General features: G+C 34.4%; 1 protein-coding gene across 2 annotated transcripts in view; it reads left to right on the forward strand.

The window, feature by feature from the left end:
* The window catches only part of C5H12orf56 (chromosome 5 C12orf56 homolog), a 131,538-nt gene that overhangs the window by 37,942 nt on the left and 80,052 nt on the right, over positions 1 to 13,544 (forward strand). For both annotated transcript variants that reach the window (XR_007954309.1, XM_052001219.1), the window contains exon 3: positions 4,151 to 4,235. Coding sequence is in view for 1 of the 2 variants with exons in the window: in XM_052001219.1 (XP_051857179.1) it covers positions 4,151 to 4,235 (85 nt within the window). In the remaining variant the exon portion in view is untranslated. The remainder of the gene's footprint in view (positions 1 to 4,150; positions 4,236 to 13,544) is intronic.

Raw genomic sequence — 13,544 nt, forward strand, 5'->3', positions numbered from 1 at the left:
TTACCCATAGTCATTATAATTATTAGAAAATCACTACTCTGCCTTTCCAGTCTTGAAACAAAATATCCTGTCATCCACAGTCTTTCCTTGGTATTCATAATTTTTTTCTCACCTTGTACTATCACTTCTGTGCAGATAATTCCCAAATCTATAAGAAGTTGTACTATGGTTTCAAACCGTGTAAATTCAGCTTCTATTACGACATTTTCATCACTAAGTCCCCATGGTACGTTTAACTCACCAACTCCAAAACAGAACTCATTCTCTTTCCCCTTAAGTGTGAGCCTCCTTCTGCTTTTGTCTGATACTACTATTTACTCATTCTTTCATACTGGAAACCTTGGTATTATTATTTCTGGGAATTCTAACTTTCATATGTGCAAAGCCTTCACACCACCCCCATACTACTCCCCTTTTTTTATATTTATTGCCACTCTTCTACTAAAGTCTTTATAATCCCAGACTATTTCAATAGTTTCCTCACAGATCTTCTTGCCTCCACTTTCTGTTCTCTTATCTATTCTACATATTGCTTGCAGATTTTTGGGCAAGGGAATGATATGACCCAATCATGACCCAATAACAAAGACCTTTCTGTGGTCCCATATTGTATTCTAAATAATATTCAGTTATTTTTTATACCAAGTATTCAAGGCCTTCCATTTTCTCATGTCACTTTACTTTCCCACATTTATCTCACATTATTACCCTCCATGAGGACTCACTAGAAGGCTAGCCAGTGATGGTAGATTGTAAGAAGACTGGGAAGGTATGAAGGGGTTAAGTTATGAAGAGTTTTAAAAACTGTGACTTTTCCCTCTGACTGGATGGCTCCTCTCAGAACCCCATCTAAGAAAGGCATCTAGATCAGTCATGTCTCCTTACTCTGTAGACCATACTCAAGATTTTTTCCTATGCCTTTGGAACTCCTCCCCCTTTACATTTTGTTTTCACCTATAACAGGGTTAGGGAACATCTGGTCTGCCAGTTATATAAGACTCATCAAATCATTTGCCAAAGTAAACACAGGTGATGATGAACTGAAAGCTAGCCCAACATTCTCTCCTCCAAAGATGTTATAAACATCTAAATGGACTTCGGTAGAACAAAGGTTCCCCATTAGGAAAGCAAGAGATCACTTACCTGTTAGATATTGGAGAAGGGAGAAAATAATGACTAAATAAGAAATTGAGAACATTATAAAATGCATTACATTAAATTCAAAAGCTTTTGCACAAATCCAATATAGCCAAGATTAGAAGGGAAACAGAAAACTGGGAAATAATTTTTACAGTCAGTGTTTCTGATAAAGGCTCATTTCTAAAATATATAGAAAACTGAGTCAAATTTATAACTATACAAGTTGTTCCCCATTTGACAAATGGTCAAGATTATGAACAGACAATTTTTAGATGAAGAAATTAAAACCATCTATAGTCATATGAAAAAATGCTGTAAATCATTATTGATTAAGAGAAATGCAAATGAAAACAACTCTGAGGTACCACCTCACACCTATCGGATTGGCAAAAATGGCAGGAAAAGATAATGAAAAATGTTGGAGGGGATGTGGGAAAACTGGGAAACTAATGCATTGCTGGTGGAGTTGTGAACCAGTCCAACCATTTAGAGAGCAATTTGGAACTATGCACAAAGGGCTATAAAACTGTGCATACCCTGGGTCTGTAGCCCAAAGAAATCATAAAAAAAAATTTGTAATAGCTCTATTTGTGTTGGCAAAAATGAGTAGATGTCCATTCAATTGGGGAATGGCTGAATAAATTATGATATATGAAAGTTAGAGAATATTATTGTTCTATAAAAAATGATGAACAGGCTGATTTTAGAAAGGCCTGGAAGAATTTACATGAACTGATGCTGAGCAAACCAAGCAGAACCAGATATACAGAAGCAGCAAGATTGTGAAATGATCAACTATGACAGACTTGGTTTTCAGTGGCTCAGTGATCCAAGACAATTCCAATAAACTTTGGATGGAAAATGTCATCCACATCCAGAGAGAGAACTATGAAGAGATTGGATGTAGATCAACATATGTTATGTTCACTTTTTTTCTTTTTCTTCTGTTTTTTTTTTCCTGTCATACTATTTCTCTTTTGTTCTGATTTTACTCTCCCAACATGATTCATAAGGAAATATGTTAAAAAATGAATTTGCATGTGTAATCCAAAAAAAAAAAATGAATGAAGTCTTTACATATAACTGGGGAAAATCTTTTTAAAAAGATAATAATCCACAAAAAAAGAGATAAAAGAACATCAAAGAAATAACTAAAAGATACTTTTTACAAGAGAACTTCTTAAACTTTTTCCACACACAGCCTCTTTTCATCTGAAGAATCTTTAAGCAATCCCAGGTATGTAGATATATAAAAAAGATATACAAATCAAACACTTACTGATAATAAATTATAATTTTACAACCCACACATTCAGTTACACATTCCTAATGGGGTCATGACCCACAGTTTAAGAAGTTTTGTTCTACAAGAAGTCTTTTCTGGTTCTCTTTAATTTTAGTGTCTCCTATCTGAGACTATCCCCCGAAAAGAACAAAGACAAGGACAATATTGATTCTATCATGTTAAATTTAATATACCTTTCCAAAAGCTGTATATAACAGAGATTTATAGTTTTATATATAATCCTTTTTTCCTGAGACCTAGAAAATATTTTAATTCACAAAGGTCAGGGTCACCCACTGCATCCCAGGCCATCTCCAGTTATCTGGACTTTTATCCTGCCACTGAACTCTGGCAGAGAGATCCAAGCTGATGACTTAAATCCAATTTACTTGTAAGTCCAACCATCACCCGTGATGTCATTGGTCCTTTTTGGAAGCAAAACAAAAACAACAATATCAAATTTCTTATGTTTGTAGATAGATTCTTAGCCCTTCCACTAGAGTCTTCCCATTCTTCCACATCCATCTTCCACATTACAATTAAAGTGATTTTTCTTAAAGCAAAAGTCTACTATGTCCTTATTCTTTTCAATATAGTCCAATAGCTCCTAATACATTCAGACTTGAATATAAACTACTCCACTTAAAGCCCTTGAAAATCTAGACCCATTCCGCTTTTCCAACCTCATTATACTTGACTTTCCACACACAGTGTAGTTCTGCTAAACTGTCCTTTCTATTCCCCATACACGACATTACATTACCTTTCCTTTTGGCTTTATAATGACTATTTCCCATATTAGAATGTACTTCTTCCTTGCCTCTGGCTCAAAGACTCTCTAACTTTCTTCAAAACTCATCTATATCAGGGTTTCTTAAACTTTTCCCACTCTCACTAGAGAAGTTTCTACACAACCCAGTTATATAAGTATATAAAATAGGTATACAAATTAAACATTTATTAATAATCATAATTTTGCAATCCCCATATTTAGTTATGAGACCCTATATGGGGTCTCCCTTAGTCTGAGAAACTTTGATCTAAAGCTCCACTTTAAAAAAATAGCTTTTTATTTTCAAAATATATGCAAAGATGTTTTTTAACATTCATCCTTGCAGAAACTTATGTTCCATTTTTTCTCTCTCCCTTCCTCATACATATGCAATTATTCTATACATATTTCCACAATTATATAAAGCATCACTTTTTTAAAAAATGTAGATTTTATTCCTCACATATTAAGACAATTTTTCCCCCTTCTCCCTTTCCCAGATGATAGGCAATCAGAAGTAGGTTATTCATATAACATACTACCTTTTACTTGAAGCCTTCTTTGATCTTTCCCAACTGGTAGTGTTTTGTCCTCAAAATTACCTTATCTCTTTTGTATATTATCTGTATATAGAGAGCCTTTGATAGCTTCAGTGGCAGGGATCTTTCCACTTTTATCCCCTAAAATAGTAGCACTTGATAAAAAGCTTGTTAATTGCGCTTTCTTTGCCAAATTATTTTTCAGCTGGTATAATAGTAAAGATTTGACCATTTAAATATAAAAACTATAGAAAACAAGATCTGATGATTACTTGATCCTATAGTTTTAGGGGCAATTATCTGTGAAGCTTTTATGGTTATACTAGATGCTATTATAATAGAAGATAAGAATATGTCTGTTAGAGACTTAGTTTAAGGACTCTATTAACCGCAAATTAATTCTTTTCTCCTTAGGCAAGGAAAAGAATGATGACACTTCCTTTCAATCATCAGTTGAAAATAGTAAAGAATATAAAAGTCTAAATGTTTCACTTCTCAGGTAAGGTTATAATTTTAAAATATTTTTAATCACATGACCAACTTAATAAACTTCAGTTGATCTGGAATATTTTTGATCTAGGTGCTCCTTTCCACCTCTTCATCATAATTTTTCAAAACTTTATTGCTCAGAATCATGATTGTTGATGGCTTCCCATAAGTCATCCATCAATGATCTAGCCAACATTGTAGAGATTTACCTTACCTTTTAATAATCTATGGGTAGCAATCAGTCTGTTCTCTATTATCCCTCATTCTTGCTAGTTGGTTCACATCTTTTTTTTTTTTTTAATCATTCTATAAGGAAGGGAGGATGTAGTACCTCTCCTCACTTCAATTGATGTCTATAGACATCAGGATGTAATCACAAAGTGCTAATGAAAATGACTGTAAATCTGAATCTAAACCAGGATCCTTTTATTAAGTGTAAATATCTCTCATGTAAAAGAGGGAATAGAGAGTCTGGCTGAGCAAGTAAATTAGAAATGCCTCAGGGGGTTTTAAAAAGCTACATCTTAGATGAATATCTGATGTTTTAAGTTCAAACATGGAGCTGTCTTTGGAGGGGGGAGAGAAATTCTCTTTCCAACTTTCTCCTTATCATCTTGACACTGTTGTTGAAAAGAAAAAGGAGACACCTCATCCAATGGGAAGCAGAGACACAGACATACACAAATATAGAGAGACTGAAGCCAATTCAAAGAGCTTAATCCCTAGATTAAATTGGGTTGTGGGGAAGAGCAGATGGGAAAAATAGATAAGTTTAAGAAAGAGAACTTTTAGGTATTGCAATAATAGGAATTGTGAATTGTCTTTACCACATCTGTATTCTAAATGTGTGCCTTTTATCATTATATTCTAATTTTGAGCCCTCCTAATTTTTCATTGGGATACATAAATGGGATTTCTTTGACATTTTCACCATTTCCCAGGAAGTTCATTAATAGGAAATCTTTACATGATCCCATCAGCCTTTGGACTTCTTCAATTTTTCTACCATACTCCTTGATAGCTTCTTCTTGGGTCTGCCTTTCTTTATTAGATTATAAGCAACTTTGAGGATAGAGATTGTCTTTTCTTTTCTTTTTTGTATTTGTATTTCTATCATTTAGCAAAGTATCTGGCATATAGTTGGAGCTTAATCAATATTTATTGACTATAGATTGATCCCATTCTTTCTGTAGACCGAATATTTGAGGGAAAGCACCTCATAGGTTTATAGAAGGAGCTAAAAAAAAAAAAAAGCACAGTTGTTCTTACTTCTGTCTAGGTGAAGTAGGGGAAAGAAAACTTTTTGTTTAATGCTGTATATGTGAAGGGAGATAAGACTGTTGATTTGTGAAGAAAATGTTTCTGTACCTGTTTAAGGGACTTACTGAATCAATTCCATTCTTGGGAGAAACAAGTAAAGGATTTCAAGGAAGTCAGAGAATCAAGAGAAATAGGCATGGACTTTTGAATGGTTATTGTGACCTTCAGAATCCCAGAATTGTAAGAGAAGTTGCCCCTCCCCCCAATATGTCCCTAATTTTCAGCTTATTTCACTAAGACTGCTAAGGATTTTCCTTGAATGAATGAGATAATTCCTTCTCCTGGATTGAACTGAGATTTTTTTTTCACTTCCAGCCAAAAAGTTATGACTTCCACTAGTTCTAGCAGGTTCTTGACTTTTTCTTCAAAACCTGTCTTGACTATAGTCACATCCACAGCAGATTATTATTATTAATAATAATAACAATAATAATAAACTAGAGCAACATTCTTTTAAAAATATGTATATTTTTATTATAGCTTTTTATTTACAAAATATATGCATGGGTAATTTTTTCACCCTTGCAAAATCTTCTTTTTTTATTATATATTTTATTTTATTTTATTTTATTTTATAATAACTTTATATTGACAGAATCCATGCCAGGGTAATTTTTTTTACAACATTATCCCTTGCACTCGCTTCTGTTCCGATTTTTCCCCTCCCTCCCTCCACCCCCTCCCCTAGATGGCAAGCAGTCCTATATATGTTAGATATGTTGCAGTATATCCTAGATATAATATATGTTTGCAGAACCGAACAGTTCTCTTGTTGCACAGGGAGAATTAGATTCAGAAGGTAAAAAATAACCCGGGAAGAAAAACAAAAATGCAAATAGTTCACATTAAAAACCCCCAGTCAAATACTAAACTTGAAATTCTAAAAATAAAAGGAGAGATCAATAAAATTGAAAGTAAAAAAAACTATTGAATTAATTAATAAAACTAAGAGTTGGTTCTATGAAAAAACCAACAAAATAAACAAACCCTTAGTAAATCTGACTAAAAAAAGGAAAGAGGAAAATCAAATTGTTAGTCTTAAAAATGAAAAGGGAGAACTCGCCACTAAGAGGAAATTAGAGCAATAATTAGGAGTTACTTTGCCCAACTTTATGCCAATAAATTTAACAACTTAAATGATATAGAAGAATACCTCCAAAAATATAGCTTGCCCAAACTAACAGAGAAAGAAGTAAATATCCTAAACAGTCCCATCCCAGAAAAAGAAATAGAACAAACTATCAACTAACTCCCTAAGCAAAATCTTCTGTTCCAAATTTTCCCCTCCTTCCCCCCACTCCTTCCCCTAGATGGCAGGTAGTCCAATACATGTTAAATATGTTAAAATAAATGTTAAATGTATACATGTATACATATTTATATAGTTATCTTGCTGCACAAGAAAAATATGATCTAGAAAGAAAAAAACCTGAGAAGGAAAACAAAAATGCAAACAAACAATAACATAAAGAGTGGAAATGCAATGTTGTGGTCCATAATCGGTTCCCATAGTCTTCTCTCTGGGATAGATGGCTCTCTTCATCACTGAACAATTAGAACTGGTTTGAGTTATCTCATTATTGAAGAGGGCCACGTCCATCAGAATTGATCATTGTATACTCTTGTTGTTGCCGTGTATAATGATCTCCTGGTTCTGCTCATTTCACTCAGCATTAGTTCATGTAAGTCTCTCCAGGCCTCTCTGAAATCATCCTGCTGGTCGTTTCTTACAGAACAATAATATTCCATAACATTCATATACCACAATTTATTCAGTCATTCTCTAATTGATGGGCATCCACTCAGTTTTCAGTTTCTTCCCATTATAAAAAGGGCTGCTACAAACATTTTTGCACATGTGGGTCCCTTTCCCTCCTTTAAGATTTTTTTGGGATATAAGCCCAGTAGAAACACTGCTGGGTCAAAGGGTATGCACAGTTTGATAACTTTTTGAGCACATTTCCAAATTAGAGCAGCATTCTTTTTAAAAATGTATTTTTCCTTTATAAACTGCTGGATTGAGAATTGTGTATTCACTTATGCATTGAAAGGGATGATTTGATTTCCAAAATTACTCAGTAAATTAACTTAACTCATTTACTATATTAATATTAAGCAATCTGTGGAATATATCCAATTTCTATTTGTTGTTTTCTTTAGATCAATCAGTTTATTTATCATTTAGTATTTAAATAGTCATTTGTATAACTAACATTTGGTGGGGAGGAGCTAAACTAATAAATGTAAATTAAGGCTTACCCTTCTTCTTAGGAACAATCAGTGAAGTAATTTTCCTTATAAACCTAGACTTGTAATTCTAGATAAGAGATATTTGATAAGTGGCAGATGTGTGTGTGTGTGTGTGTGTGTGTGTGTGTGTGTAATATGCATGTATGTACATACATATATGTATTTACATAGGTATATGAGTATATGTATGTGGGTATGTATATGTATGTATGTATATTATTTAGTCCAATACTTTTAGGGATTGAGAGATTGCTTAGCCTCAGAATAATGAAACTTTCTCTACTCCTTCTCCCTCCACCCCAAACTAACATGCCAGAAACATAGGTATAATGCTTCTCTTATTCTGAAAAGGTGGGTTAGACTTCACCTCCAATAATTTTTATCCATGTTATCTGCAAACCATATTTATACATTTAGACAACCCATATCACATAATAATCTTAATTGTGGGATCTAGAATTATGATGGTGATGAGACTGAAATTTGGTATCAAATGATGAGGTTTAGCACCAAATGTTGGAGTTTGATAGCAATTCACATGTAAAGAATTCACAATGGCTTTCTCTGTACCAAAAGGTTCATTTTTATAAGATAAGATTATGGGCAAAATAAAAAGGAAAATAGTGATAATTATGATATCACTAATATATGATAAATATGAAGTAGTATCAGGAGAGTATATAATTAACAAGAAAAGGGGTTTTAACAATCAACAATGGAAAAGGCAAGTCCCCATTGAACTCACAATTAATCAACAAAAAAGGAATATGCCATGAGGTGGGAGTAACTGTCAGGCTAAATCCATAGAGCAGTTCAGCACCTAAGAGTTTGCTATAATAATATGATTATTATAATAACTGATAATAAGGAGAAAGACATCATGAGATTTGGGGTAAGGGAGAGAAGAATGACATCATGGGGGAGGGGAGAATAGAAAGACAACTTGAGGTAGAATGCCTAGTGGGCTAACCCAAGAGGGATTCAGCAAAGATGACATAACTATGGACAGATTTATAGGGGAAATTTATCCTTGGGAGTCTGATGTCATAACTTGACTTTCTGATTGGATATAGTCTTGGTTAACCTGGCCTAAGACCTCCACAGTGGTAGGACTGTAATGCTGAACTGATCCCCATAATGCTGTCTCTGTCTCAAGGAATAGTATAATCTTATCAGTACTTTAGATTTTTTCTGCCAACCCTAACTGGTTACATGGGACCGCATCTATGGGAGCTCTGGTTCCAAGGTACTCTGGTATCTTTACTACCATTTCAGTAATGTGATTTTCACAAGTGATAAACTGTGCTATCTTAGTAAACGCCTTTGATAAGAGCTAATTTCATTTATTGATTGATTGTTGATGGAAAGTATAAATCAGAGTTAATCCTAGAACCAGAGATTGCAGCTATCCTCTGAGGATCCAACCTATAAGTACAAGTTGAGGGAAGAGGATTATTAAAGATTTCTTGCATATTTTTCCTTATCTATCAATCAATAAGCAGTTATTAAACACTTATTTGTTAAGTAGTAGGAATACAAAGAAAAGGTGAAAACAGCTCTGACCCCAAGGATTTCACATTAGAATGGGGGAAACAAAGTATACATAGTAACATACAAGTTACATACAGAATAGATGGAAAGTAGCCTTCGTTATGAAAGACCTCCTGCAGGAAAGTATGTTTGAGTTACAGTTTAATAACATTTTAAAGAAAATTAACAATCCTAAAAGGCAGAAGTGAGAAGGAAGAATTTTCTATGGGAGATGGCCATTCAAAGGTAAAGGGATGAGGAGATGAAGCATTGTGTAGGAATAACAACAAATAAGCCAAAGTGGCTGGACTGCAAAGTCTATAGAAAGGAATAATGAGATACAGGAAATAACCAAGTTGTAAAGAGCTTTAAATGTTCTCTCTTTACCTCCACACCCCAAAAAGATGGGATGTAAACTTGATCTAGAGGTAATTGGAAACCATTGAAGGTTGCTGAATTGGGGTGGAGGATAACATAGATCTGGGTTTTAAGGGAAAAAAATCACTTGGGATCCAGCTGTGTGGAAAATGGATTGCAATGGGGAGAGACTTGATTCTGGAAGGTCATTTTGAAGACTTTCAATTCATCAGGCAAGAGGTGATGAGAGACATTTATTGTGTACAAATCATCCTTGGTAATATACTTATTTTTGCTTATCATTCATTTCTCCATTAGTTTTGGATTCATCTGCAAATTTGATACTTTAGTGATTCTGACTACATCAGGAAGGATGCTGAGACTGATGAGAAAAATTCCTTGTTGAAAGGGAGGTCCTCCAAATTCTTCCATTTGCAAATGACAATTTTTTTATTGCATACAAGCCTAGATAAGGGTGTGGTGTTTCTAGTTTAGTTAAAAGAGCAAATTCATAATAATGATGAAATGATCTTGAGCTTCAAGCTTGTGCAGGTGGTATTGTTTTATAAGATGATGGTAAACAAATACCTTGCCTTTATCTTATCCCTAAGGGATGGAGAATAAGCCAGTGACCTATGATAAAGAGACGAGAACGCGTACCTCTCAACCTTCAATGCTGCTTTTCCTCAGTAGACAGATTTCTCCATTTATATGTATTTTATTGATTAGGGAGCTTAGAAAGATACTTTACCATCACATTTTTCTAGGACCACTATTGTGTGAACTACTTAGCAGCTCCCAGCAGTTTCAGGTATAAACTTTAAATGAAGTCTGTAGCCAATTGAGCACTTAAAAAATGAGTTGCCTTTTAATGGTACCAGGTGGAAGAAAAATGCTATTGATGTTTAAGTCTGAAGAGTCATTCTTAGATGTGATTCTATTTGCAACTTCTATTGATTTTCAGCAAGTGAAAATAAATGACAATTTATCGCTACAGAGCAGGGTAAATAGATGGATGAGCTTTGGGGAAAATGACCTGGCTGATAAGTAGATATAAAGCCAAACAATTCATTGTTTGTTTGAATATAAAATGTGCTCTACTAAACTGGCACATCCCAGGGGGAAAAAGACATAAGAATCCCCCCAAAAAAACTAATGACTACAACTTGTGTTTCTGCTGTATTGTTTCAGAACTTCCTGGTGTTCCTGCTAGGAGAATCGTTCAATCTTCATCCAATGTTCTTAGAATCCCTGTTGTTTTGTCTGAGAGCAGAATGACTTTGGTATCAGCTCCTTACTAAAATAATACTAATGTAGTCTTTAAAACACATTAAAGACTAACTGAGCTTCAATTGATAAATGATGGACAGAAGCAGCTACACCCAAAGAAAGAACACTGGGAAACGAATGCGAACTATCTGCATTTTTGTTTTTCTTCCCGGGTTATTTTTACCTTCTGAATCCAATTTTCCCTGTGCAACGAGAGAACTGTTCAGTTCTGCAAACATATATTGTATCTAGGATATACTGCAACATATCTAACATATATAGGACTGCTTGCCATCTAGGGGAGGGGGTAGAGGGAGGGAGGGGGAAAATCGGAACAGAAATGAGTGCAAGGGATAATGTTGTAAAAAAATTACCCTGGCATGGATTCTGTCAATATAAAGTTATTATTAAATAAAATATTAAAAATAATAAAACACATTAAAGAATGAATAAGTATTGGTCTTAGAAAAGGAATATCTGGGTTCAATCTTGTTTTTGACAAATTAGTTGTATGACCCTGGACATATCATTTGACCTCTTTATCTTCTTGGCTACTCTCTAACAAAGGAGTTCTGAACATTATCTGTGGATGGATTTCAGTAAGTCTGTGAACTTGGATAGGAAAAAAATGACATCTTTATTTTAACTGCTCTCTAACTGAAATTTAGTAATTTGTTCTATTGTTTACAAACATTACTCTCAAAAGGAGCTACAGATTTCACCAGCCTGCTAAAGGGATTACGACACTCAAAAGATCAAGAACTCTTCTTCTAAGACTATCTAGGCTTGTAAAAAAAAAAAAATGACCTGCTTTTCTGTATCAATGACATCAAAGGTTAAGCTCTATTTCTATTATTTTATTTATTTTTTACTGTGACATTTTTTCAATGAACAAAAATCCATTTTCTATTCCTCTCACTTTTCTCATTGGGGAGAAAGGGGAGAAACATCTTATAACAAATATCTATTCTTATCAAAACCTTGTCAAAAAATATCTTCCAATAAGGTTTTTTCCTATAAGGAGCCTGCTAAAATTTATTTAGGCAGCAAGTTGGCACAGTGGATAAAATGCTGGTGTTGGAATTAGGAGTTGGAATTAGGAGTATCTGAGTTCAAATCCGGCTTCAGAAATTTACTAGTTGGATAACCCTAAGTCACACAAGTAAGTTAAGTCATTTAACTCTGTGAAGGCCCACCTAGCCACCAAGGGCCCCATTCTAGGGAGATATAAGGACTCAAATTAATTTTATTCCTTCCTTCAAGGAGCTTATATTATTCTTGAGAGGTATGAGTTCTGAGTTTCATTATCACAGATCACAGATGACTTATTTGCCATCCTTTGGGATGTTTATTATTAATTTATATATAAAATATGTAATTATATTATATATATACATATATATAAAATAACAATACATACATGACAACTCATAGACTTTAATACAAAAAAAGTACAAATTTCTGGGTTTCTGGTGTGAGAAATCACTTATAACTGGTGGAATTGGAAAGGCCTTATTATGAGGTTTTTGAGTTGAGTCTTAGTAGAGCCCATGGTCATTTTTCATCACAGGCTGGTTCCTTTTAATATCTTAGAAAAATACTACTTACTTTATCAACCCACAGACAGAATACATCTTCTCAATTATTTGCAACACAATACTCATTTAAATGGAAATCTCGAAAGTTTCCTTTGTTCAGCCCCTCCTGTCTCAATATCCTGAACTGGTAAATCCACTAAACTGGTATAATTTATTCATTTAACAGAACTAGGTGAGCTTGTATGATCTCAGAATCAGACCCTGCTCTGATGCTGCCTTAGATTGCTCTGCTTCTCCTAATTAATGGTTGGAGCCATTTTAAACAGCTGGCTGGAGTGGCTGCTCTGTCAGTGAACAGAAGAATAAGTGGAAGAAAAGAAGTCAGGGGTTAAACGTTAAGAAATGCCCCAAAAGGTAGACTTACATGGGTGGGGAAAAGGGACAGTAAAATGGTGGCTGGAAGAATAAATAATTCCTAGCTAAATAGGAGCCACAACTCTAGGGAAGTCAAGAGGCTTTAGCCTAAAGATTCTGTCCTATGTTCATTGAACTAACAGAACTCAGGATTTCCTTTCATAGCTACATTTTAGTTTCCAACAATTTCCTTGCTTTGCTGCTCTCTGATCAGTAATTAATTTAACTGCTTACCTCAGCCCACTACAACCATCTGGGTTGCAGCCTTGTGATAACCAGAACAATCTGACTTTTCAGTTTATATCTCCTCTTCCCCCTGCTTCCTCTAACTCAGGGGGAAATTGCCTCTGTTCTCCCTTCCTCTGTTGGCTTACTAATAATCATCATGGGGGGCTTGGGTAAAAAAAATGACTTTTGTAATCAAATTCTGCTTGTCCCCCAAAACCAAAAACTGCCATAGACATTGTTTTAGCCTTCTGGAAAAAAAGTGCAAGGCACATTTGAGAGACTAAGGCAGCCAACTCCTGGGAGCAGTTAGAAGCAGCAGTTCAGACCTAGAAAGCAGCTGGAATCTTGTAATTTTTTTTTTTTTGAAAAGGCAAAGCATCTCCTGTAATTTATGAACCAGTGCCAATTATTTA

Source organism: Antechinus flavipes, chromosome 5 (assembly GCF_016432865.1).
Source record: "Antechinus flavipes isolate AdamAnt ecotype Samford, QLD, Australia chromosome 5, AdamAnt_v2, whole genome shotgun sequence".
Taxonomy (NCBI): domain Eukaryota; kingdom Metazoa; phylum Chordata; class Mammalia; order Dasyuromorphia; family Dasyuridae; genus Antechinus; species Antechinus flavipes.